This window comes from Esox lucius, chromosome 13 (genome assembly GCF_011004845.1).
Source record: "Esox lucius isolate fEsoLuc1 chromosome 13, fEsoLuc1.pri, whole genome shotgun sequence".
Taxonomy (NCBI): Eukaryota; Metazoa; Chordata; class Actinopteri; order Esociformes; family Esocidae; genus Esox; species Esox lucius.
In genome coordinates this window covers 21534313-21561171 of record NC_047581.1, presented here as the reverse complement: position 1 = coordinate 21561171, position 26859 = coordinate 21534313, and the positions used below count along the sequence as shown (strand labels likewise).

Here is a 26859-nt window from a genome sequence, read left to right as displayed (position 1 = left end):
CCATGGATACAGAGTTAAGCAAGCTAAAAGGAAAGAGTCAAACAAGAACATCAAGCACAGATGTAAAAACAACTTTGCCATAGTTTTACAATGTAAACAGTTGGCCTTCTAAGAAGGACACGTTTTTGTTTAAACAGCAGTCAGTTGAGACCACAAAAGAATGGACAATCTGACAGTATATATTCTCAAGCATTACTTTTATCCACCGTCTAACCTAGAAGAACCTATTGTTCTTTTTCAGCTGCAATGGCAATGTGACCATGCAGTGCTGTAATCTGAATCATCATCACGCTTTCTTGATTGAAACCAAGTGCTTAACAGACCCTCCCTTACATCACTCAAAACTCCCTCTTTTTCCTGAGATGTGAGCGAGCTGGAAACTGTGTCCGGTTTGCCTCAGGCTTGATAGAATGTCTTTATATAACTTTGGTGGTACATACACTTCTTTCAGTACAAAACCCCAAACAGAGTAAGAAAGTTGTCCGAAATTTTGATGCACATTTCAAATCATGTATTAAGTTCAACGCATAAAACCTTACAGCCACTTTTTCATAAAATATGTTATATTTTCCAGTACATTTAATACACAATATCTATTCATGTTAGGTAACTGCCTTTCACAATGGTCATTCTAAAATGTTTTGTTTAAGGTTTAAATACATACATGAAAAAGAAGAAAGCACTAAGTAGCACAGCTACGGCAAATGAATTCCTAGACCAAGGAAAACTTCTACAGTGACTGAACAAAGAATGCTCATCATAAAGAAGAATTCTCACTACCTGTCCAACAGATCAGAAACCCCCTCCAGGAAGTAGGTGTGGATGTGTCAGCTACTCGAGAAGACTTCAACAGCCTAACTACAGAGGCTTGACCGCAAGGTGCAAAAGCACTTGTTACCTTCAAAAACAAAATGGCCTTGAGAAGATCAAAAAAGAGCGTGTGGAGTTCTAAACAAAATGTTTTTTTGACAGATAAGACAAATATCTAAATATAACAGAGTGATGGCCAGAAAAGGTGAGGGAAAAAAGAACTGGAGCACCAACTTATTTATTAAGGGGCTACGTTCTGTGCATGCAGGGCAGCCACTGGAACTGTCTCACTTGTCTTCATTGATGATTAAACTGCTGATGGCAGAGGTTTGATAAATGTTAAAGTTCACAGAAACATCTTCCCTGCTCAGATACAAACAAATGCCTTAAATCTCACTGGACAGCACTTCACCTTGGAGCAGGAACATTAGTACAAACATACTGTCAAGTAAGCATTTCAAGACCAAAAAATGTTGATTGTTCTCGACTGGCAAAGTCAATCACCCAACCTAAGTTCAATTGAGCACACATTTCAATATCTTAAGACAAGACTGAAGCCAACGGTACAAGTTGGGCAGAGCCTCACCAGGGAAGATACTTAGAACCTGGTGATGAATATGCATCAAAGACTTCAGGAAGTCATCAAAATGCAAAGAATTTGGAAGCAAGTATTAATTTATTTAAGATTATTTTAATTTGTCCTATAACTTTAGGTCCCCTGAAATGGGGGGATTATGTATAAAGAGCTGTAATTCCTACATGGTTCACAGTTTACGGAGGTAAATTCCCTCAAATTTAAGATGCCAGTCTAGACTAGGAAATGTTGTATTTCAAATCCATTGTACAGAGCCAAAACACTTCTAATCACCAATCAAGTAGGGGACTGTACGGAATACACACACAGATTCTGTACATACAAATAAATAAATACTTAGTCAGTAATATCACAGGAAACATTTTAAGAAAACCATGTTTATTAATTAAATAAATAAATACAGCAATTGTACACAATAAGTTATTTTTCCCGATGTCTAACATTGTAATGGCTCTTGGATAATCAATGTCATTTCCCCCTCCTTCCCTGCCTAACACAGCCTTAGGCTGCCATGCTCCTCTGTTCTCACAGAGAATAAATCACAGTTTGAACTTGGTTAGTGTTTCTCCACACACAAACACTCCCACACAATCTTCCCTCACTCCCCAGGCTCTGCAGAAGTGCAGTGTATATTAAAGTCCTCTAATCCAGTTCCCTTCCATCCAGTCCATCAATCATGCCTCATGGGATTCTATAGTATTAGAAATGACACAAGAATGACAACAACAAATTCCTCTCATCTGGTGCCAGCCCAGTCTTCAAGTTCTTTTCACTCTCACACTTCCCTCTTCCTCCAGTGTCAGATGGGTTTCACAATCGTACCTCCATTCCCCCATCATAACAATATTATCCAGAATCCTTATTACATACAAATCAGCCCTCTAGCCATTGTTGTGCTCCTGACATTCTTTCTCGATCTCTCTCCACTGTCCTTTTCAGAGTCTCTCCTTCCAGATTCAGCTGCCCCTCTGCAGACAGATCCACAAAGCTCCACACCGGACCATCTAACACCATACACAGTCCCCCCGTCGGGCGCGGAATCCTGGTTCAGTCGCAGCGCCGCAGTAGTGTAGTTAATGTTTGTCCACATAAACAGCCTCTGCCTTGGTTCAGTTGCAGCGTTGCAGTAGCATGTTGAGGGAATACTCCATGCGTTGGCGCAGGTCTGCGGGACAGCCGGCGCTGAGCAGGGAGCTCAGTCTGAAGGTGGAGGACACACGCTCCTCGTTGATGTAGGTGAGCATGTACTCTTCCTTCTGGGTGCACAGGATGATCTTGGTGTGGTCATGGTAGAAGTTGACCTGTTGTGAAGATATGGACGGACTTGGTTTAATGAAGTATGGACGGGATAACAACAGCTTAATGTCAACATTACATTTGTGACTCCTTTGGGAAACACAAGCCCGGTTTATTACAAGCAGACAGTTTTCATTGCTGGCTACATTGTGTTGTGGGCTCCTCGACTGTGAGTCATGTCTATTCTGGCTGGGAGCGTGATGACGTTAGTGGGTTTACCTGAAAGGTGCCGTCGTTGAAGAGCATCATGAGGGCACGGTCAGACTTGAGCCACTGCAGCAGGTAGAGCCTGGGCATGTGCGTGTCTGCCTGACTCAGCAGGTCTCCACCCTACACAAACACAGGTTCATGATTAGACCAGGAGAAGACAGACCAGAGGTGGCCAGGAAAGGAGACTACTGGACTGGAAGATGGAAATGGGAGAGAAATGGAGCAGATGGTAAAAGCAGCTGTAGAAGAGCAGCACAAATTAAAGACAACGGGAGGTGAAACAGCAAGACTTGAAATGATTAGAGAATGAAGGCAGCGCTCATAGAAGCTGGTGTACTTTGAAGACTTACATCCATTAGGTTTTCTTCCATGTAGTGGGCGAAGTACTTGAGGACTGTCACTTGGCCCACAAATTGTTCTGGCACATCAGAGGTGTAGAACACAGAGCACTGACCCAGCTCAGCGTAGTAGTGTACAGTCCTACAGACAGACAGAGCATTAGAGAGTGTTAAAAAACGAACACCTGCTGTACTTCTTAAGAACAAGATGCAAACCAAACCAATTTATTTATTCAACACAGTATCTAAAGGGCAGAAATCACCTGCTAAATTTGAGTACAACCTCCAACCAAGGTAGTGTGTGACTGGATGGTACAGTATGGCGTGATAAAGAGATACGTACTTCTTGTCTGCGAGGAGGCTCATGTGTGTCCCGTTGTTGAACAGAACTCCCACTATGTGGTCCGACAGCTGGTAGCCAAAGCCGTACTTGTTAGAGTAGTCCACCCACTTAGTGACCCACTGTAGGTTACCGCACCCTGTCCCTTTGGGAATGTCGTCCACTAGAGAGAGGAGACATTGTTGCGATTAAAAAAAAACTCATATGCAATAACATAGGGAGTCCTACTTGATCATATTACGGTAAAATTGTTGTTGGAAGATTTTTTTCTAATATTTTTTTCCCCTATTGTCAACAAACACAGCAGTCATCAGAAGTGTTATAGGCTTACCTTTGGGCATGTTTTCCAGGCATCCTCTGAGAACGCTGGCAACTGTCTCAGCCACGCTCCCAGTGGTGCTGTCCTCAAGACATTCACTGCTGCTACTGCAGCTACCCAGACTGCCCCTGACGATAAGACGAATGGTGTCTCGGGTTGTTGAGGGCAGGCCCTCCGTTGACGCGGCGACAGCCCTCTCTGCAGACGGTGAGGGTGTTCGTCCATCCTGAGGTGAAGAGGAAAAAGGCGGGGGTTAATAACATGACCTTACACATTCTTTACAACGCGAGTCGCTATTCTCTCGTGTAATTACTTCTCACTTCTCTCCTCCTCTCTCTGTTCTGTTATCTTGACTACCATGGTCAGACAGAGATTTATCGGGTGAGATGAATTGCTTACCTCAGTCAACTGCTTTGTCTGCTGTTGAGTGATTACAGTCTTCTTCAGGTCACGTCGAAGCTTGTAGATATCCTCTTCCTCCTTGGTGAGTTTATCTACCAGGGACAATAACAAGCACAGTCAGGACCTTCCTTATATTTTATATTGCATTTGCAATTAGCTAATAAATAATAGCTAAAAAAAAAGTAGAGTTTGGATCTCATAAATCCACTGATCCTACAGTCAACATAGATTCTGGACCTCACCTCTCATTTAAATCACATGTGTGATTAACAAAAAAACTGGTTTTAAATGAGAGGTGAGGGCCACAATCTATGCTGACTTTGTGAGTTGCAGTCTGCAGATCAGTGGATTCATGAGGTTTCAGCTATAATCAGCAGCTTGTATTTACTTAATTGTCTGTCATTTTATAAAATGATAAAAAATACTAACAGCTGTAGTAGTTGAAAGAAATTGTCAGAAGCTGTTTTAAGGGGTGAATGATTAATAAACTCACTCAGAGTGTCGTAGTATTTGACCTTGTCTCTCCTCCCGCCAAAGAGGGCGGCCGCAGCCTTTTTGAAGAAGCTCTTGGCAGGGCTGGAGACGTGAAAGTCTGGAGCTGAGTGACAACAACTAGCAGGAAGACGTTCTGGCATAAAACCCTGAAGGAAGGAGGGAGGAACGGAGCAATGCATGTTAGGAGAATGTAAGATAACAGATGACTAATCATATAAGCAGGAAACTGAATTTCAAAACAAAACACCTGTTTGCAGACTAGTTCTAGACTAGACTCACCTGTGTGAAGAAGTCATGGCGCAGTATGTGGTCCAGAAGAGGTCTGTCCTCGGGGGTTTTGGCCAGGAGACTGGAGATGAGCTGTCTGGCCTGGGATGACAGAGTGGAGGGCAGGGAAAAACGTGCCTCCCGTATACACCTGTACGTCTCTTTCAAATTGGTGGTCTCAAACGGGGGTCTGCCCAGGAGCATGGTGTACCTGGAGTACGGAAGAGCGGGACAGAGTTAGTGACAGGTTGTCATTAAGGCGCCTTGCATTTTACAGAGCCCTCTTACTGATAAAAAGAAAAAAGGACTAACTATTGTGTTGCACTCACATGACACAGCCAAGAGCCCAGACATCCGACTCACAGCCATGGCCCTGCTTGTTGAGCACTTCAGGGGACAAGTAGTTGGGGGTCCCACAGATGGTCTTCTTCCTGTCCCCAGCCGGTTCTAGCTTGGCAGCGAGCCCAAAGTCTCCGACCTTTAACTCCATTGACTCACTCACGAAGAAGTTACCTGGGAGAGACGTGACAAAATATTACATCTACTCTGTGCTTGATCAATACAAAGGGGTTGATTTGCAGTGCGTAACAGATAAAGGTTGCCAGTTTGGATCCCTCTGCATATATAATGTTTGGCAGATCAGGATGAACGAGAAGGACTGGTTTCCATTGTGTCTTGCTACAGTATGGATGCTTACCCAGTTTGAGGTCTCTGTGCAGGATTTCTTGTTCATGCAGGTATTTTAGCCCTGAGACGATCTGGCGGAGGTAGTATCGTACTTCAGGCTCCATGAGCACTTTGCGTGCCTTCAGGATATGTGCCAAAGACTGCACAAAGAGAACAAGGGGGAGAATAAATATTATATTAGTCAAGGCAGCTGACAATGGAAAGTAAGAACATTTCTTTCACATTAGCCAGCAAGAGGATTTATTTTCCCTTCACAACTCATGCCTGCCTGCCCTGTGAGGATTTTGGTTTGCCATGCAGCTATGTACTTATTTCTTCATTAATTTAGTAACGAAGTCCCAGGGTTTGCATATGACAGTACTCACTCTTCTACTACAGTATTCCAGGAGAATGTAGATGTTATCTTTGTCCTCGAAATGATGGTAAAAGTGCACGATGTGTTTATGGTGGAGAACTCTGTGTAGCTCTATTTCCCTGTCAATCTATTGAGAGGAGATTTCAAAGTAATATCAGAGTGATTAAGGCAATTCATTATTAACAGCATTATCAATATAGAAACATCGAATTCAGGTTATTTGTACAATAATATATTCAAAAAGTGTCGCAACTCTTACCTTTTCCCGTTGATGAGGTTTGGAGACGCGCGTGTGAGGAATTATTTTTGCGGCGTAAACTTTACTCGTGGACAGGTCAGTCATCTCGTAACACTTTGCAAAACCTCCCTAAAAAATAAAACAATCATCATATTGAGTAATCTAATTTAATTGTGTGTACTTAGGAGAAAACAATGGACTATTCCTAAAGTTGAAAATTGTACCATGTAGTCTTAATTTGCGTGTTGCTGGGAGTCACTGATAGTTACCTTTCCTAAAACCTTCCCACGGCAGTAACATTTCCCGGTGGCTGGATCCGTTACAATCCTCGCCATTTCAGCAGGTGCATGACTGTGATCCTCCGTTTTCTTTCTCTGCATTTCACAGGACCGCTGCGGGTTGGGCTCGCATGTCTTATTGCTGCTATTCGCAGGCTGTTGAGCGATATTCCTCAGTAATTCCATAACTATGCGTTGTCTTACTGCTCTTTCTCTGAATGCCTTTCAGGAGGGACTATTTGGGTTTATATGGAAGCACCCGCCCCTTTGTCTGACTGAGTCTCTGACGTCACGCTGGAGAATCCGACAGTCTAGTAAAACTCCATTCCGTCAGGACTGTTACAGCCTACTAATGTTCATGGAAGGAAATGAGAGGGAATGCTTAGATAGAACTGAAACCATTTAACTAACTTTCTATACCTTCGTGCTCGCCATTATTAGGCTAATGTTCAGTCATATCATCATCAACCAAAAAAAGGTACACAAAACACAAACACGTAATACATAGGGTTGCGAGCCCAATATATATATCACGATTATACACATCTGGTATATATATATATATTACGCGTTTGTGTTTTATGTACCTTTTTTTGTTTAGATGTTTTAGTCAATAGTGCTGCCCATTCTGGTAAAGTCAACAATCTTCCCCTTTCATATAAATACTGTAATATATGTTTTGCTAAATCCTTGTATTCATACGTTTTATATTATATATATATATATTACGTAAAGCATGAACAAATATATTTGTGCATGCTTTATATATATATATATATATATATATATATATATATATATATATATATATGTGTGTGTGTGTGTGTGTGTGTGTGTGTGTGTGTGTATATATATATATATATATATATATATATATATATATATATATATATATATATATTACGTATATACGCCAACTTTCTTTGACGTATGAATTACGTCCAAACTTGGCACCAACTGAAGTTCGAGCGAATTAGTATTGTTAATTAATGTATTCGTAAAGCATGCACACATTAAATGTTTTGTGAAATCATATGCATTACACATCACACTATAGGGTTGAGAAAAGCCACAAAAATTGTGAGAGTAAATGAGTATTATGGGTTTCAGTCACTCTGAACATAATTTCAAGCTGTAGTACCATCTGGTGGTGGATTTACAATCCTACAGGTTGTAAAACATTAGTATCAGACACTGTCAGGTTATCTAATAGTCTTTTCTTAGATGTTTTAGTCAATAGTGCTGCTCATTCTGATAAAGCAAACAATCTTACCTTCCCCTTTCATAAAAATACTGTAAAAGATGTTTTGCTAAATCCTTGTATATATTCCAAAGAAAAAAATAGGACAAAACTCTGGTTATTACATTTAAATAGACATATTTTACTGTTTTGGGTTTGGCACCCTGGAAAGCATTATTATGGCATGGATACACAGATGAGACCTCTTTCCATCTCTATGTGCAAGACAACTAATCTAAAAACAGTCAGCTGTCATGGCAAACTGAGTGGCTCCAGGACTGACAAATAAAGATAACATCTGCAGATGCACAACAAATGCTGAGATTGCACATTTCCATAATTAGGGTTAATTAACCATGAAACTGTCTCTTGAACTGTTAGCTAGCGACCAAACCGACCAAACCAACATTGCTTCACTTGTTGAGTCCATCCCAACATAAAATACTTAAACGTGTATCGACTATGATGACAAAAATTTGCATATTAATAATATTAAGTTACATGGGGAAGATTAAAACTGAGCACTCTTGCTTGGCAACCCCCGGAAATGTTTTTTTTTTTACAAATGCATGTGTCCTAACATACAGTATTTGGCACCTGTACAGACATATTAACATACCCTTCCTTTACATTTCACCAATGAGGCTTGGCATGCACCCCACCTTTCACATGTTTCAACAAACAAAATGTGTTCAAGAGGCCATTGGTGGCATTTGGGGTAGTGGAGTTAATGGCCTATTATGCATGGCATGAATCAGGTCAGCGATAATGTCACAGAGTGATGCGACAAGGTCATGCCTGACCGTTAGTCCAGGGCTGAGCGCACTGCGCTGATGTCGTAGGCCCAAGCCTGGTCCAGGCCTTTACCCTGAGTAGCTTGGTGGGGCCAGTGAGGGAAGGGGAATCGGCAGGCGACTACACAAGCGTCGTCAGGAAGCTCCCTCAATAGCTTGTCACCCAGCACCTCCATCTGAGGACCAATCAGAGGCTGATTTAGTCATTATTTACATGTACATTTCAGTGATTTACCTGATGCTGTCATGCCGAACAATTTACAGTACAGGAGGAACTAGGATGAAATGTCTTGCTTAAGGACAGAAACTTGGGAACTCTGGAATTTGAAGTAACGACCTTCCAGCAACCTTTTGGTTACTGGTCAGATGCTCTGACTGTTACCTGGCGCCCCATCATCAACCAATCAGATCAACACTTTAACCAAATAATTAGGTTTCGTGTAGATAGAACACTTACCACTCCAGGGGCCAGGAATACTGTCACATTGTTGTAGTTGGACAAATCAGTCTGGAAAATTAAAAAGACGACTAAATTAGTAAATAGCTTTTTTTTTTATTATTAAATATTGCTAATTTAGAGAGCTACGATGTACCTTCCAAAAGTCCTTATTGACAAAGTTTGCCTGGCTTGACGGCACTCTAGTCCAGCGAGCCTTCCCCCTGGCATATGCCAGCAACATAGGGTTGATCTCAAATCCAGTGCACTGGAGGCCAGCAGAGGAGGCAGCAAACACCTAAGACAAGATGTGTAGTATAGTCATACAACTACCTAAAACTTGACTGTAGCCAGAGGGACTATCATTAAATGAAGCTCATGTTTTATGTTGCCTTTTGTCTTGACCAGACTGGACCCCTTGCTAGAATAGATGGTGTATGTGGTAGACCTTTTTTGTACTGAATGGCACACAATATAGAACCCTATGGGTCCTTGTCTCAAATAGTGCACTATAGCGGCAGGGGATAGGGTGCCATTTAGGACAGTCCACATTGTTCATAGCTGAGTGGTTTATTTAAACTGAGCCAACTCACCAGCCTCCCATCTCCTGACCCCACATCAGCCAGTTGGCCTCTGCGTCCCTCCAGCAGCTTCATGGCGTTTATGGTCTGAACTTTACTCGAGGGTAGGAAAGGTACCTGCATGTCATTATAATGCCAGTCAATTGGTGTGAAAGGTTTTTCTCAAACAGAGAAAGATACTTAGTTTGCCATACTATAGGGACAAGTAGCCTGGTCTCAGATTTGTTTGTGCTCTTGCTAACTACATCAGCCATTGTCAAGTCAAATATGACAATGATCATGGACAATGAGTTGGAATGACAGCACAAACAGGCAGACAATCAGGCTATGAACTGTCACATGTGGCAGACTATAAAATTCCCTATATTAAATGATGGACCATTTTAATTGGTTCTCCCCTAGGGTAACATCTCTTGAGTTCTAACTGTTGTTGTATACTTATACTAACCTCGTGCATCTGCCTGATCCCAAGAGCTTACATTTTAAAGCTACACGGATATTAGTATGAGGCCTATACTACGAAGCAGGATTTGGGGTTAGCGAGCTAACTTGTATTTAAGATTAACGCGTATAAAAGTACCGCCTACTGACCAATCAATTCTCGATTGAAAATGGCGTCACCATTCTTCGAAGATCCCATGGAGCTTATCAGTGCTTGGATACTGAGTGGGTCTCTTAGGAAAGCAAGACTATCCAGAGACCGACAAAACCCGTTGGCTTTCTCTGATAAGTAGCCTATCTTTATGAAAGATATAGATTCTCAGCGGAGGGAATTACGTATCTTTGTGAGCTCCTTGAGCGGTATATGTTGCCAGTCCGACACATAGAAAGCCGTCCGCTTACAGGTCCACAGACTATGCATACCGTTACGTTGTTTTTGCTGCAGGTAGCCTAGTTGTATGTGCGCTGTGGGTGATGCGTAGAACATAAGCAAAAACACGGTCTGCCGCGCAATTCGCACGGTGCTTCTTGCTCTAACAGATATACTTGATAAATGTGTTGTGTTCCCAGGCCACTGCCCACGCAGTATATTAAAGAGAGCTTTAATGACTACTTTGTCTATAAATAATGTAGACTGTATGACGTTTACTGTTGTATATTGGATGCAGCGTACTCCTTTCATAGGGTTCCCCAGAGTGATCGGTGCTGTAGATTAAACCCATATTCCGATAAGAGCATCCCTGGATGAGAGTGAAGGCTATCTTTTTAATACCACGTCATTCCACAGGATCAACGTTCAAATGAAAGAAAAATAAGAATAGCCATTGATGTTTCTCTTTCTATTTATTTTTTATTTGCTCCCAATACGCTTAAAACTGTCAGGGTTGAAACTGAAAGAATAGGGCAAAAAATTGTCTTACACGCCATAAGAATGAATCTAAACAACACATTAATTTAATGGAGTGCACAGTTGCAATTATAGTCAGATCTACTTGTACCTTAATGATGGGGCAATGATATTGATAAGCCTTAACCTACGCATTTATACAGTCGGCAGCATGTTTTTTGGGGTAATGTAGGCTAGATCAAAACCCCTTTGGCAATAAAAGTGTAGGGGTTTCCACGATTCTCTCGTCTTTTCACTTGATGGAAAAGTCTCTATATAATTTATTTTCAAGTATAAGTTCAACTGAGTCATGTTGACCTCTTAAGTGGTCATCCATGATTTGTTTCACTGGGGAACATACACCGATCAGCCATGACATTATGACCACCTGCCTAATATTATGTTAGGGCCCCCTCTTGCCCCCAAAACAGCCCTGACCCGTCGAGGCATGGACTCCACTAGACCTCTGAAGGTGTGCTGTGATATCTGGCACCAAGAGCTTATTAGCAGATCCTTTAAGTCCTGTAAGTTGCGAGGTGGGGATCAGACTTGTTTGTCCAGCACATCCCACAGATGCTTGATTGGATTGAGATCTGGGGAACTTGTTTTTGTGTTCCTCAAACCATTCCTGATCTATTTTTGCTTTGTGGCAGGGCACATTATCCTGCTAAAAGAGGCCAATGCCATCAGGTAATACTGTTGCCATGAAAGAGTGCACATGGTCTGCAACAATGCTCAGGTAGGGGGTACATGTCCAAAAACATCTGCATGAATGGCAGGACCCAAGGTTTCCCAGCAGAACATTGCCCAAAGCATCACACTGCCTCCGCTGTCTTGCCTTCTTCCCATAGTGCATCCTGATGCCAAGTGTTCCCCAGGTAAGCGTCACACACCCAACCGGCCATCCACGTGATATAAACGTGATTCATCAGACAAGGCCACCTTTTTCCATTGCTCCGTGGTCTCACGTGCCCATTGTAGGTGCTTTCGGCAGTGGACAGGGGTCAGCATGGCCAACCTGACTGTTCTGCATCTATGCAGCCCCATATGCAACAAACTGTGGTGCACTGTGTGTTCTGACATCTTTCTATCAGTACCAGCATTAACTTTTCCAGCAATTTGAGCTAAAGCTGCTCGATGGATCAGACCACTTGGGCCAACCTTTGCTCCCCATGTGCATCAATGAGCCTTGGCCGCACATGACCCTGTCGCCAGTTCACTGCTTTTCCTTCCTTGGACCACTTTTGATAGGTATGAGAACACCCTACAAGGGCTGCCGTTTTGGAGATACTCTGACCCAGTCATCTAGCCATCACAATTTGGCCCTTGTCAAAAGTCGCTCAGATCCTTACACTTGCCCATTAGTCTTGCTTCTAACACATCAACTTTGAGGACAGAATGTTCACTTGCTGCCTAATATATCCCACCCACACACAGGTGCCATGATAATGAGATTACCAGTGTTATTCACTTCACCTGTCAGTGGTCATAATGTTATGGCTGATCGGTGTATATAGGAGGTGACACACATGCCAAACTCCCATAGTCATTTATTAACATGGAGAATGTCAAAGAATATACAGATGAAATGAAACAAATGGGTGTAAAGTTTGAATTTAATATAGGCAAAAGTAGCTAAACACCTAGAAATACCCAGCTCCGCAATTAGAGCAATAAGAAATTCAATCAACTGAACTGAAATTGTAATTAACCTGCCTGGAAGAGAAACCATTACCTTTTCAGACACAGAATGCCCTACAGTAAAGTGTCAATAGCCACATCTCATAACCTTTCAAACAATGATAAAAGTTCTGCATCAGAAGCATCTGTACCCATTTGTAACTACCGAAGTTTGGCATGTGTATTGCCTAATATTTATTCCCCAGTAAAACAGAAAGTCATAGGTGAGCACTTAAGAGTTTCTAATAATAATATAAAAAATATATAGTATCAGTCAAAACCTGGGGGACACGTACCCATTCACTTGAAAAATGTCAGAAGAATTTCTAGGGGTGCCAATAATCACACTTTAAAAATATGTTTTTCTTTTTAAAAATATGTCTTTCTTGATTTTACCTATATTAAAGATTTGATTCCTCTCATAGTCTGAGTGTAAGATCCCGAAAATAAATAATAATGAATTATCATGCTGACATTGAGTACATGTGTACAGTTGAGTACATTCATGTGAATGAGATGTACCTTGAGTCTTCTTGGCACTTTGCTGAAACCAGGAAGGGCAAACATAGTCCACATCCCATAGAGGCCAGCGAGCAAAGCCCCAGTGGAGGCTGTCACGATGGGGTTGTCCTTACTGCCATAAACCATCCTTGAGCCTTGATTCTGAAGGATGAATTCTGTGGAGTCCTCCATGTTCAACAGTGTGTATTAGGTTACATAAATCAGTGGCTTGCATCCACTTTGGGACTGTGAGTTAAAGGAGAGGCAGAGATGAGGTCAACAGGGATTCATCTTATATTTGGACAGAATTATAAAGAAATATATTGAACAAAAAAGATTATTGGTATTGAAAGTATTTATAAACCAATGAAAATAAAGATCCTCTAAAATAATAATAATGACCTTTGTAATCTTAATGTAATACAGAAACTCTGTTTTTAGACATGCAATTGGTGATGGCTATTCGAGGCTTCATTAGTGTTATTTTAGCAGCGGAATATTACGCTGGCAGCACTCAGATTTTCTTTATCACAATAAAAGCCATCATTGAAATGTATAAGGCAATATAGTTAACAACATAGTCTGTGAAAAAGAACAGACAACAAAAACATTGGAAAGGACATTAAACATGAAATGTACAGACTAGATTGTTAACTATATTACCTTATTTATTTCAATGATTTAAAAAAAGAAAATCTGAGTTAGCACTGCTAGCATAATATCCTGCTGCTAGAAGAACGGTAATGAAGCCTCGAATGTCCATCACTACATGCAATGACTCAAGTCCCCAGCAGAGGGGGCCATAGCAATATTATGTTGCAGAGCATTTTCTAGAAGTGTTGTTTTCGAAACTTCCGTAATCAAAATATTTTCAAAGAACAAATTTAACAAAAGCGTGCCAATATGTTAATGTTTCCATTAATATTATTTTAGTGGATCATGAAAGAAATTTCGTCAGACATTTCCTAGGTAGTTATATTGTACTTGAATTCTGTAAACCTACTTTTAATGGAACATTTGTAAACCAATATGGAGACGAGAAAACATATGTTGTAATTTTGAACGACATGCAAGTGGTAACTTTAAAATATTTTGGAGAAATGTTGCACAATTACGCTACAATATGTTTAAACGCGCACACTGGGCTTTAAAACCGCGACCTACCTGACGCACCCCCAGTATATCAGCAACTCTGACGGTAAGTAGAAACCAATCAAAACCGAAATAAGCTGAAAATAATTTTTGAACATCCAATCAAATACGTTTTTGGCTATTTACTTGCACTGAGATGCACAACAACTCTAGAATCCGATCAATACCTACTAAAGTAATCCTACACTTGGCAACAGTTCTTATTATGACATTCTGATTATGTAACCTTTGTTGTGTCTGATGTAGTTAAGTCAAAACTTGTCTGTCTCTGCCAGGATGCTAAAACCGGGTCCTTCTAGGATCTTCCAGTAGGACAACAATCCAAACCTCCAAAAATCGTTCACTGAACATCAAATCAAGATTTTGCTACAGCTATCAGTCTCCTGACATTTATTAAATGCACAACACCTTAGGAGTACAACTTTTAGGTTTGAATGACAATTTCAGATAATAAACTAAAACAATAAAACCTGCATAATTGTTATAATTACCTGTCATGTGTTTGTGGTGCTGAGTAGCAGATAGGAGAAAGAAGGTAATGTCCCCATTAATTAAAGGTAAATTACATATTGCAATCCACAATGTCCATGTAGTTCCTATTTAGGATTAGAATTATTCCCATTATTTGTGATATATGATGCTTGTTCAATTACTTGAGGCCATGAAACAATTTGAAGCATTCACCATCAAAACAGCTGTATTTTCACATAACAGACCACCTACCCAATCTTTTTCCATCATGATCTTATCAGTTTTCCAACTTTTTGCACCTGGATTTTGTCTTCATCAGTCCAGCTGCTTAACCCTCTGCCCGCCGCTGCTAAATATCACTTTCACACTTGAACCTCCTGTTCGTTTTTTCCGAAGCCGCGTGCGTCTGTTCTCTGGGGTGGAAATTGATTTCTGGGCGGAGGATGAAGGACCGTAGGCTACAGATCGCGGTGATGCTCAGAAAGAGTAGCCATTATTGACTCCTCAAATAATTAATTTAAAAACGAAAGGCTTGTAATATCTGTCGAGTCTTACCGTGTTTATTACATTTGCTCAGATCACCATACGGATATATTGTATTTATTTATGACTGAGTGGTATACAGGGCACAACCTATATGGATTTATACGGAAAGGTAAGATCATATTAGCATTTGTGTAGTACCCGGGATTGATTAGGTATAGGACTCAGAATGCATATCAAAACTAGGTACGGAGTAAATGAATGTAGCTAGGCTAAACGCACATTTAAAACAATACTTTTCATTTCCGAAATGCAATAAGCTATTGTTCTTTCTAAAATCATGTGCCACAGAGGAAATTCTATATTGGCCAAACATTTTATTATGTCCAGTTGAATGGAAATGGTCACACAATGATAGCCTACATTGATTAAAAAATACATTTATTCTGGAGATCAAATCAAAAGTAATATAGTCAATGTGATTGAGTTGCATGCTGAATCAGTTACATGGTTAAAATTTCAATCCCCTGGAGTGCGATCATTTGGCATTTAAAAGACTACAAGTCCCACATTATGAACTTTGACATCGCGTTCCAATGGCTCCGACGTACAAACACTGGCTCGCGCATGGCGTCGACAGGGCGCGTGCCAGATCAGCTTCAGAAGACAGGGACAGCTCCTTGGTGCTGAAATCTCGCGGTTCAAAACTAGCCGTATTGGATCATACAGCACATCATTGATTTGTCGGCATACATAGCCTGATAAATAAACTAGGCTAGAAAAAACACTGACACGAAGCCTTCGAATCAGGTATGTTTATTGTAATTTCTTCAGATATTTTTTTATACAGCAAGTCCCATTTTTTGCTAGACTGATAGAATCTCGAAAATAACTCGATTGACCTAGGCTAGGCTACTGTAGAACATTTTCCGACGTTCCAAAATTCTGCAAGGTTTTATCCAATTTACAGGGATTTGCCAACATCTGAGTATATCAAAATGGCGATATTTCCTAGTCAACATTGCAATTCTGAAATTAAATTAATACAAACACCTAACATGCTGTGTCATTGTACACTGTCGCTTATTGAGTTATTAACGTTTTAGTTTACGAAACGTTGTATAATGTTTGGGCAGTTTTAGGCTATTAGTTTAACAGAAACAAATCACTCTACTTACAGAACAGAAACATGCTTGACATGGAAGAATGATGAGGAACAGAAAGAAACCTTGGCAACTAGGAACTGAACTGCTGTAGTAGTGATATTTTGGAATGCTGACAAACAAGGAAACATTTTATGAGATTAAACATTTGTCCACATTTAGTCTCTAGAGTCAATATTGTTAGATTGTGATAAGCTAATGATTAATCCAAGCCTAATTGAGAATATCATGCTGATCAAAATCATTCTATAATGTACTGAGTATGTATTGCTTTTGGAGGACCTGACTGATGTTCAGTCGTGGGCACATTGATGTAAGGGTCTAGAATACACGTGGGCGCTTCAGATCCTCCGGTCGCGTAGTGCTCTTTAGGTTTTTCCCACACCAGCCCTTTGCTGTCAAACACAGTCTGCTGGGTGTGTGTTAGATGATGTCTTCTTCTTTTACACATCTGTGACATCCTTGCTCTGTGCAACATATCTAAACCATAAAGTTGTACTTCTAAATCCAAACAGTTGATTTCATGTTTGTCACGACGTCTTGGTCTTTCCAGATGGCTGCCACTCAGGGGACCATTCAAGGGAAGGAGGGGGGAGACCAGAACTTTGACTACATGTTTAAACTGCTGATCATTGGCAACAGCAGCGTAGGTAAAACCTCCTTCCTGTTCCGCTACGCTGATGATGCTTTCACCTCAGCCTTCGTTAGCACGGTGGGCATCGATTTCAAAGTCAAGACCGTTTACAAGAATGACAAGAGGATCAAACTGCAGATCTGGGTAAATATTTTGCTAGGTTTAAGATCACTAATTTGTAGTATTAAGCTTAAAATGGCAGTGTTATTTACATTAGATGACTCCTGATGTAAAATGTCTACAATCAAAACAAGTTGACAATCACCAGAAAAATTGTTAACAATTTTGATTATCTATCAAATCTTCACACATTACTGCAAATTCATAAACAATTCTTAAGTATCAGACACAACAACCACAGCTAATTTTCCTGAAGTACTAAAGCGCCATCACTTGGCCTGCACATCTCTCTATCACTAGAAGTGCAGTTAATAGTGGGATTTTTAAAAAAATCCCAATTTCATAATTTTCTTCCAGACATGTCTTCTGATGTCATTTAACAATTGACATGGACAGAGAACATTTCATTTTGGTGTTTCTCTTTACTTTTAATTTTGAGAATAAGAGATCCTAAAAAAATCCTAAACCAAGAAAAATAAGACCGACAATAGTTACAATATTTACTTATATTGGAAATGTTTATTAGCCTGTTGTAGCTGTCATGCTTGAAATGTTGGAAACACCTGCATTATAGGAATAAATACATAAAATACCATGAATCATTTTTCATTCTACTCTCACAGGGGCTTTGGATCAGCCCAGGCAGTCAATCTCTTCCATTTTATCAGTACAATCATGTTCTCGAATAATTCACAAGGGGTTAGGGAGCTTTTATCTATTGTAGAAATCAGTGTCTTCTCATGTAATTTGTGTTCAAGCCTCCCAAAAATGTTTGGATGGCCCAACCCAACAGTGGTGCAAAAAAGGTCCAATTCAACATTAACAATTACTGAACAAGGAAACTACCCTATCCAATCTTTCTTTGTTTTGACCAAATTACTCAGTCTGAAACCACATTACGCTATTAATCCATAGCCAGCATCCTTTCTCTCTGCCCCCTCTCTCCATCAACAACTGTCAAGGACTGTGACAGGTTGTGATTAGATATCTTAAGGATGGCCAGGCATTAATTCCCACAATTTCTCCTAAGTAATATTTGAAGAAGACATACATGCAGTTCTTAACAAACATACAACTGTGCTGGTTCAAATAGTTTTGTCCGTTCCATTGCTGTCGCTTTTCCCAGACGAGGAAATATTGTTTCATATGAAATGTAATGCCTGTATGACCAAATCATTGCTTTCAGACAGTATTCATACAATTAACTGATGTGCATGGGACACAGCAAGCACTTTAACTGGAAAAGTAGCATGGAACGTAACACTGTAATTAGCAACTAATAAAGCTAATGCAAAGGCGAGTGGGCTCTAACAGGCAGGACTGACAGAAACAGTATTCAGTTTTATAGCTGTTTTTTTAGTGGCAATTTAATTGTTACATCTGATGTAATTCTGTGTGTAAATACATTAATTACATTAGACTAACTCTTTTTTGTTAGTCATTTGTAAGTTAGGTTTTTCTGGTTGTAATTTTATTTCTCATCTTAATCACTGTACTATTCCTTACTAGCCAATCAGTAGCTTAATTGGCAGATACCCCACTGCAATTCTGCAATGACTCCTAAAGATTATGGAAATGTCTTGGGTTTATTTACACTGTAATATGCAGCATGGGGCCATAGCAATACATAGCGATACATAACTTGTTTCTAATGAAACTCATGTTCAGCTGACTCAGCAGGATGTTTCTGTCTTGCTGTGTCTTTTAGCTAAGAACAAGCATAGCTGCCCACTGAAATACTCCTGAGATTAAAAAGGTCATGTCAAACTCTTGGCTCTGAATCAATAGGATAATTGTTTAAATGTGTGGATGGATACAGTATGTCAGTATTCAGCCAAGACAAACATCAGCACTCTAAGCATTAGATTAATGTCTAATGTAAAATAATACCACAGTCTGTAAAAGAAGAGAACCATTAGCAGAAATGCCTTAGTTTCCTTAAACAAATTATAGTATTCTGTAATGCTATAGGCCTAATTTGCATGTTTTATGGTATAGTAAAAATAAATAAAACAAACGAAAACACTAGTGGTCAGGGAGTCATCAATGCAGGTACATTGGGATATTATTTTTAGGCAGTTAGTCACAAGGGGGAGGGGTATATGGCCGATATACCATGACTAAGAGCTGTTCTCAGGCCTGGACACGGCACTTTGCTGTGGTATATTGGCGATATACCAAAAACCACCATGGTGCCTAATTGTTGTTATAAACCATTTAACAGCGCAAATAGAGCAGTAAAAAGGGATTTAATGTCATAGCTGGGGTATACAGTCTCATATACCACAGCTATCAGCCAATCAGTATTTAGGATTTAAAATTTAAAATGTAACCTTTATTTATATGGAGAAATCAACTGTGACCAATATATCTTTCACAGCTGAGTCCTGTATTTCAACAATTAGAACACATACAAGATAGAAATTAGACACCCCCCCACCTAAATAATTTGCATTACGCTGGTGTGCATTTGTCCATGTGGTTGTGTATATTACAGAAGGTTTCTATTGCTCAGCCTTGCCGCTCAATCGGGGAGAGGGAGGCAGTTAGAATTTGAACTGTATGTGCTTTTGAAGGTCAGATATGTCCTCTAGCTACCATACAGACACAGTCACAGCCTTATTCACAGAGCAATGAAGAGCAGGCCTCTGTGGCTGATGTAACCCAGCACTGTTTGGCCACAGCAACAGTGATGGATCACAGTCCCCTTCTAAAACCAGATGACAGATAGCAAGGACAGATGGAGTTACAGTAATACCAGCCAACCGCCTACATCTAACATGAGTAGGAAATCAGTTTCATTGTTATTTGCCATATTACTTTTGATGAAATAGCTCGTCTTCTACATGACTGATATACTATCCATACTTTCTTTAAGCCTACAGTACATAGAGACAGCGTAGCACAAGCCCTCAGCCACAACAGTTACATGTAACAGAAATATATCTATATATTTCAATGATTAGCTGCAGTATATGAGATCAATGGTTTGAATGAATGGCCTGCTAGTATTATCATGTGTACTACATCACAGACTAGTTTGTCTAGCTGGTATTATCATATATACTACATCACAGACTAGTTTGTCTAGCTGGTATTACTGTGTATACTAGGCTATATTTTCTGTCTGGTATTATCATGTATCTTGCATAAGTTTTTGTAGCAATAAATGAAATCTCCCAAACAATCTTACAAGTCTTACGCTCTCTCCCTTTGTGCAGGGCCAATCCAAAACAGTGCAACTGATACAAACTAGCGATACAGCATACGTGATAAAAACAGTTAAACTAATCAGCGATACAGCATACGTGATAATAACAGTTAGCCAAACTATGCGTCGTGTGTGTGACGTGTATGTGTGCGCACACCTGCGTGTGTGTTTGTGCATGTATTTGTGACCAGCAATAACAATTTTCTATATTTCTCCCCAGGACACGGCAGGACAGGAGCGGTACCGGACCATCACAACCGCATACTACCGCGGTGCCATGGGCTTCATCCTCATGTATGACATCACAAACGAGGAGTCCTTCCACTGTGTGCAGGACTGGTGAGTTGTACTGGGGTGCAAGTGGGACATTTGTGTCGAAAAGCTGCCGTTCATCACTGAAAAGTGATATAGGTCAGTTTTACAGATCTTATCAGAGAGTTAATAAGACTGCACTGTGGTGTCAGTTCCTTAAGTAACATTAAATACAGGCGGGAAAAGAAGGATGGTCAGATGCCGTGGGGTGTTTTCAGCACTGTTGTAGGGATTGAAGCTTTCAGATATGTTTATCGGGAGCATGTAGCCAAATGTGCGGCACGGTTGTTCATCTTGGAGTCTTACTGTATATCTTAACTACCTTCTTAGGCTGTATCTTTGTGGACATCAGAAGACGCTTGTTTTTGTCGGGTTGTACTGAGACAGGATGCACTAGGTATAAGATTTCTCCCTGTGAAGAGAAATACCCAAATAGCTGACCTTTCTTCCTGTCAGTATCTCCCTTTCCAAACGTATTGATTAAAGGGCGTGTTGGCCGAAAGCCAATGGCCCATTGTTGTGTTCAGATCCCTGGTGAGCCAAAGTCATGACTCGCTGACCACACAACCTTCTATCTGAATACTGAGTATCTCCAGTACCCTGTACTTATCCTGTACCTGTAGTCAACAGTTTGGATTGTTGTCACTGCATCTGAAGTCTTCTCTGTCTGATTGTAGCTAGCTACAGTAGGAAAATCAGTGAGTAGCTTTGGTTTGTTGGAAAGGCTTACACGAGCCAATGTTAAAAATGGATCTCTAATAGGGGTCTGGTTCACCATGGCAGCCCATCGATGTAATCTAGGATGACTAACTGTTAAAAAGGAACAGACACATTTAACAGGCTGTTTATGAGACATTGGAACAAATTGACATTAAACTATAGATTCACTGCTGCTATGTGTTCAAATACACTGTCAAATATTGAACTGCTCAATTCAGATGATACTTGGTACTTGAAACTTGGTTAACTAAATCCCTGTTTCCATGGCACCAGCTCTTTCTATGTACAGTAAGCTTGTGTGAGTGAGCTTCTGTCCTGACACATAGTCATTTCCTGTGTGTGACGCGGTTGTCTCCTGACATTGAAGGCAGGTCGCTGGGCTTATCACAGAAACAAAGATGCTGCTGCCCCTCTCCTCCTCTCATAGAAACACAGAACTTGTGATAAATGTAGAAGATAAACAATTATTGGTAATTAGTTTCTCAAATTAATTAATTGAAAACCAGGGAAGCTTGTGAAAAAGTGTATTTTTTGCAACCCTGTCAGCAACTAAACACAACCCTAAACACAACCCTAAACACAACCCTAAACACAACCCTAAATACAACCCTAAACACAACCCTAAACACAACCCTAAACACAACCCTAAATACAACCCTAAACACAACCCTAAACACAACCCTAAATACAACCCTAAACACAACCCTAAACACAACCCTAAATACAACCCTAAACACAACCCTAAATACAACCCTAAACACAACCCTAAATGCAACCCTAAACACAACCCTAAATACAACCCTAAACACAACCCTAAACGCAACCCTACATGCAACCCTAAACACAACCCTAAATACAACCCTAAATACAGGCAAGACTACAGGTAGATTAAACTGCAATCTGCAGCTGCAAATCCACCAAAAAAATATAAACCAACCCTGAGACGAAAAATGTATAATATTAACGTTGGCTAATAGGAAAACACACGAACAGTGTGTGTAAAACTTAATTAACATGATGACCTATTAATGAAGAATGATATTAACCACAATGGGTTAGTGCAAGCCAGTGTTTCTGGTCAAAATAGTGGATTGGCACTGGTGGGTTTAAGTCATCACCAAGAGTGATAATATTAGTCAACAGTCAGATGTGAATAGAACTACAGTCCATGTGAACTGTTATGACCAGTCTGGACTAGTGCTGACATCATGGTCTTCCATGCTGTGTTCAGCTGATGTGCTGCCCTACTTTCTGTGTTGGCCACAGGGGAAATGTGTTCCTGAAATGTTTCCCACCAAGTCTATATTTTTAAATGACAGCCCTACATTCGTATCTCAGCCTCCAGTCCTTTTTAAACCCGGATTGTATTTTGGGGATGTTTTGGCCCATTTTTGTTCCCTGCGTCAGCTAGTCTCTCCACAGAAGCAGGACGGAGGTGTATTCTTCAACCTCATGATCCTGTGTTCGTCACAGGGTTGGCTTAGTTCCAGCGAACCAACAAAACACTGACCTATACAATACATATTCATTAATGTTGAGGTCTTTTGTTGACAGATCCCGCACTCTGGAGTTTCACTTTCTTTTCCTCTGTTTGTCTGTGTGAATGTGTGTGCTCAGGTCCACCCAGATCAAGACGTATTCGTGGGACAACGCACAGGTGGTGCTGGCTGGTAATAAGTGTGATATGGAGGAGGAGAGGGTGGTTGCTGCAGATAGTGGGAGACAGCTGGCTGAACAACTGGGTGAGCTGCAGTCATCGTTGGACCAAATACACTTCATTGACTTTTTATTTTACCAGGCAAATCAATGAATAACAGCAAAAGGCAGGCAAAATGTCCTGTGTAGCGCCACAGTCAGCCCTGTAATGCATTGGCTCACACTGATTCATGTCACTAGGGTCTAGTTTGGCTTGGAGAGTTGACTTAACATTGAAATATCATACAGGATCTGGCAGGTGTACGTTTCCGCTCAGACATTCTTAAACGTTTAATTGCATTATGTCAGGTATTTAATCTACAATCCTATTGTTTCTCTTCTCTCAGGTTTTGAGTTCTTTGAGACGAGTGCCAAAGACAACATCAATGTCAAACAGACCTTTGAGTGCCTTGTTGACATCATTTGCGACAGGATGTCTGAGAGCTTGGACACTGACCCGGCCGTTACCACAGCAACGCCCAGCACCAAACTGACAGACAGCGCCCCTCCCCTCCAGCAGCCCGCCTGTAACTGTTAGTGGCTCCTCCTGCTCTCTTTGTTGCCAAGATACCCAGTCGCTTAGATATATTCTGCATCCTGAATGGCACCTAGTTTCCTGCACTTCAGTGTAGGGAAAAGGGCACCATTTGGTCCACAGCTGTAAAGGGTGTCTGCTGTTTAGGCTGGTTTTCCTTTTTGCCTTTTAATCAGCCATTGACTTGGGATGGTTTTTTCGGTGCACACTGTGGCCAATCAGTGACAGTAGTTGATCAGTTATGTGCCCAGATGAAAGGAAAACCAGCAAGACTGGAGTTGTACACCTCTATCTTCTGTTCTCCTGGTGTGCCATCTGATAGCTTTAGTTATCGTACATCAGGGGCAATTTGTGCTCTCTTGCCAACTCCTTATGGAAGTTTCTTGCCAAATGTGGCTTGGCTGGGTTTGGCAACAATGGGGTTGGCAGGTGCACATATCTGTGACCTGGCGAGCAGTCAATGTCTGTCTCTCTCCGTAGCTCTGTTGAAGTACAGATCCTAACACCTTTCATTTTGTACAAACAATGAAGGTCTGAAGATGTCTGATGAGTGTGTCTGGGCAGACCTATTACAGGATGGCTGCTGATACAACACCACAAGCATTAGTGTTTTTTATCTTTCTTTAAAAGTATGTTTTTAAACCACAGATTGACAACAGGTGGATCATGGGCCAAAGCTGGCCCACATGAGATTTTTTTGAGCCCCTCAGCTTTTTATACATTTTTGGAAATATTCCAATTAACAAAATAAGGCACGTTTTAAATATTTGGTAATTCAGCTGACACTCTTCTCCAGATTGACTTATATTAGTGACTGCATACATTTGAGTGCCTATACTACTTTAGTATAGTATATATTTCATTGTAACTAGGACACCCCTACTCTTACAATAAATGCCAGGGTATGAATTAAAAATCAGTGTTTTTTTATTTTGATTAATCTAGGTATTGATGTATTTGTTTGTTTGTGGTTTGTATGTTTGTTAGTGTCACATATTAACTTCTGTTGCATATATTAATCAAATATTATTCAGTGAAATGTTGAACTGTTAGGTGATCATTGATTTCTGTTGGAAGTGTGTGTATGTATGGGTGAGTGTGAGTTTTGGGAAGAGAGAATCAGAATGAGTGTGGCAGTGTGATTACTTTACCTGGGATCAGAAAATAAATGTGGCCTTTTAGTATTTCCAACACGGCCGCTTCTCCTTTGTGCATACCTGCCACTTTTAGTTCATGAATATTCCATGGATCCGTTTTCTCTTTGTGACCGTACGTGTATTTGAAGTAGTAGTCCTGATGTGTGATCTGATGAGTGTCTACATATCCTCTTTCCCCAGCCTTATTAAGAATATGACAAGTGTTCTGTGGAATAGCCAATAAAATGTGTTGTTCTACCCAGACCCTTACAGTTAGGTTTACCCAGAGTATAAACCAACCCCTTTCTCATGTCCTAATACAACAAACATTGTAATGCCAAGATATGATGTTGTTAGACGGATATGAAAGCCGTGACTGTCTGTCGGACTGGATAAACAGCAATATTCCCTGAAAAAGGGTTTCACGTTGAATGAGTCCACATGTTCGTATTCCATACATTTGCTGTATGAGCTACCATTTCTTAGAAAGTGCATTTTTTCCTCATCTCTGATCAACCTTAGTATAGGATAATTTTGTTACTGTCTCTGCCAATGCTTGGGTGAAGCAAATTGTCCTTTACGAGGAACATTCACCTCACAGTAAACAAATCTACCATATATTAGGTTAATAGTAACATGGATTAGCTTGAAATATCACAAATCATAGAAGCAGTATAAGTACATACATTTACAGTAATTGTGCCAAAAAAAATGGCTGTAGTTTGTTTTGCATTGTATAGTGTTTTGCCTAGAAAAATGAAGGTTAAAAAAGAAAGGTTGCATGAAAACATTACATTATCTATATTTATATATCTAAGGGTGTATTATCTATGTTATAGAATTAAGTGCATCCTCATAGCTTTGGCTGTGGGATGCAATGGGCCAACATGTGCAATATTTTATTAATTATTTCCTGTATATAGTCCTCCTAGTACAGTATATCTGCGGTTGGGTGAATGGTTTAATGTTTGTGTTTTGCACTGGAAGCATCATCACACAAACACTAAATATTGTGTGGGTGTTTGTCTGTGTGTGCTTAATCTGTTATTCACAGCGAGGTAAATGAGGTAGTGTGTATGTATGTGTGTATAACTTATTGTGTGTACCTTTTCTACTGATGCATATTAATGTACTGTACCTTAATCTCCCAGCCAGATAATTGTCGTTTATCTCGTACTATATGTCAAAATGCAGTGTTGTGGATGATGGTCAGGGAAGTGATGTATACCATATCATATACCCTACTGATATTAGTCAATGTCATAAAAAAGGAAAATATCTGAAACATGATGTTGTCTGTCTGTGACACTTTATTATTAACTGTACATCAATAGACATTTTCTCTGCAGAGAATGAAATCCATTAAAGTGTTTTCAAATCTAATTCCTCGTCATGCACATTCATGATTTCCACAGAGATGTGAAAAGTTACTATGTTGGTTTGAAGGAGATGTTCAAATCTGTTCATCTTGGTGTTTGTTGGTTCCTCACTCTGAAAGTAGTCTATGGATAAAGAGAACCCATGTTTACATTTTCTTTAAACAGCCATTGAAAACATCAGTTATCTTCAACCACTGTTAGCTAAAAATCTAAACCCTATTTGGTTTAATGTAACTTAAAAGTTAATTCAGTCATGAAAAAATAAACAAACATGCTCACGATGCCTTCCATTGCTGTTTAGCTAGCAGTGGCTAAACTTAGCACATTTCTAATGGCGGTTTAAAGACAGCTGATGCGTGGATCATTGGCTCTCTCGCCCATAGCCATCCTTCAGGATGAGTAAGTGTTAGACTGTTGAAAAAGTAAAAGTCTCCTTTAAGATTAGCATAATGTATAAAAATTCTAAACATGTGCAAAGTGCTTTTAAAGAATTTGACATCACCTCTGGATTAATGCTGAACAGGATATTTGTACTAAGTGCAATCAATGTACAAAATATGTTTTTGAGATGATAGAAAATAAAGAAATTCTATTAATTTAATGTATTGTGTTGTTTTTATGCGGACATACACTGCCTGTCGCTTGAGATTAAAGATGTT

At 40.2% G+C, this 26859-nt stretch overlaps 3 protein-coding genes across 5 annotated transcripts; 1 reads left to right on the top strand and 2 right to left on the bottom strand.

Moving 5' to 3' along the window:
* Positions 1–1766: 1766 nt before the first annotated feature.
* Positions 1767–6853, bottom strand: plk2b (polo-like kinase 2b (Drosophila)). The gene is made up of 13 exons (XM_010876455.3): positions 6622–6853; positions 6374–6481; positions 6125–6241; positions 5770–5899; positions 5402–5585; positions 5085–5283; positions 4804–4951; positions 4308–4402; positions 3921–4134; positions 3593–3752; positions 3262–3391; positions 2921–3031; positions 1767–2706 (listed from the first exon to the last, which is right to left on the bottom strand). The coding sequence occupies exons 1-13, from the start codon at positions 6814–6816 to the stop codon at positions 2515–2517; spliced, it is 1983 nt and encodes a 660-aa protein (XP_010874757.1). The 5' UTR covers positions 6817–6853; the 3' UTR covers positions 1767–2514.
* A 1580-nt stretch (positions 6854–8433) lies between these two features.
* On the bottom strand, positions 8434–14517 carry si:dkey-190g11.3 (uncharacterized protein LOC567059 homolog). Of its 2 annotated transcripts, XM_010876454.3 has the most exons (6): positions 14354–14513; positions 13211–13435; positions 9694–9798; positions 9258–9398; positions 9122–9172; positions 8434–8840 (listed from the first exon to the last, which is right to left on the bottom strand). In XM_010876454.3, exons 2-6 carry the CDS (start codon positions 13379–13381, stop codon positions 8676–8678), a joined length of 633 nt encoding a protein of 210 aa, XP_010874756.1. In that variant the 5' UTR covers positions 13382–13435; positions 14354–14513; the 3' UTR covers positions 8434–8675. The 2 variants fall into 2 exon arrangements, with proteins under 2 accessions (XP_010874756.1, XP_019908010.1); XM_020052451.2 differs by lacking the exon at positions 9694–9798 and having other exon boundaries at positions 14354–14517.
* Positions 14518–15230: 713 nt separating this feature from the next.
* Positions 15231–26204, top strand: rab3c (RAB3C, member RAS oncogene family). 2 transcript variants are annotated; one of them, XM_010876452.3, is made up of 5 exons: positions 15231–15467; positions 17012–17236; positions 20644–20762; positions 23073–23197; positions 23498–26204. In XM_010876452.3, the coding sequence occupies exons 1-5, from the start codon at positions 15450–15452 to the stop codon at positions 23686–23688; spliced, it is 678 nt and encodes a 225-aa protein (XP_010874754.1). In that variant the 5' UTR covers positions 15231–15449; the 3' UTR covers positions 23689–26204. The 2 variants fall into 2 exon arrangements, with proteins under 2 accessions (XP_010874754.1, XP_010874755.1); XM_010876453.4 differs by lacking the exon at positions 15231–15467 and adding an exon at positions 15934–16105.
* Positions 26205–26859: the final 655 nt, after the last annotated feature.

What these genes read in the sequence shown, in the direction of transcription:
- rab3c (XM_010876452.3), top strand. An exon ending in TTCCACTGTGTGCAGGACTG is followed by an intron (nt 20,763 to 23,072) that starts GTGAGTTGTACT and finishes GTGTGTGCTCAG; the next exon opens with GTCCACCCAGATCAAGACGT. An exon ending in ACAGCTGGCTGAACAACTGG is followed by an intron (nt 23,198 to 23,497) that starts GTGAGCTGCAGT and finishes CTCTTCTCTCAG; the next exon opens with GTTTTGAGTTCTTTGAGACG.
- plk2b (XM_010876455.3), bottom strand. Translation starts at nt 6,816, where the DNA reads ATGGAATTACTGAGGAATATCGCTCAACAGCCTGCGAATAGCAGCAAT. An exon ending in TGGAATACTGTAGTAGAAGA is followed by an intron (nt 5,900 to 6,124) that starts GTGAGTACTGTC and finishes CTCTTTGTGCAG; the next exon opens with TCTTTGGCACATATCCTGAA. An exon ending in AGCCTCCTCGCAGACAAGAA is followed by an intron (nt 3,392 to 3,592) that starts GTACGTATCTCT and finishes GTCTGTCTGTAG; the next exon opens with GACTGTACACTACTACGCTG.
- si:dkey-190g11.3 (XM_010876454.3), bottom strand. Translation starts at nt 13,381, where the DNA reads ATGGAGGACTCCACAGAATTCATCCTTCAGAATCAAGGCTCAAGGATG. An exon ending in TCAATAAGGACTTTTGGAAG is followed by an intron (nt 9,173 to 9,257) that starts GTACATCGTAGC and finishes TTAATTTTCCAG; the next exon opens with ACTGATTTGTCCAACTACAA. An exon ending in TATTCCTGGCCCCTGGAGTG is followed by an intron (nt 8,841 to 9,121) that starts GTAAGTGTTCTA and finishes ATTGGTCCTCAG; the next exon opens with ATGGAGGTGCTGGGTGACAA.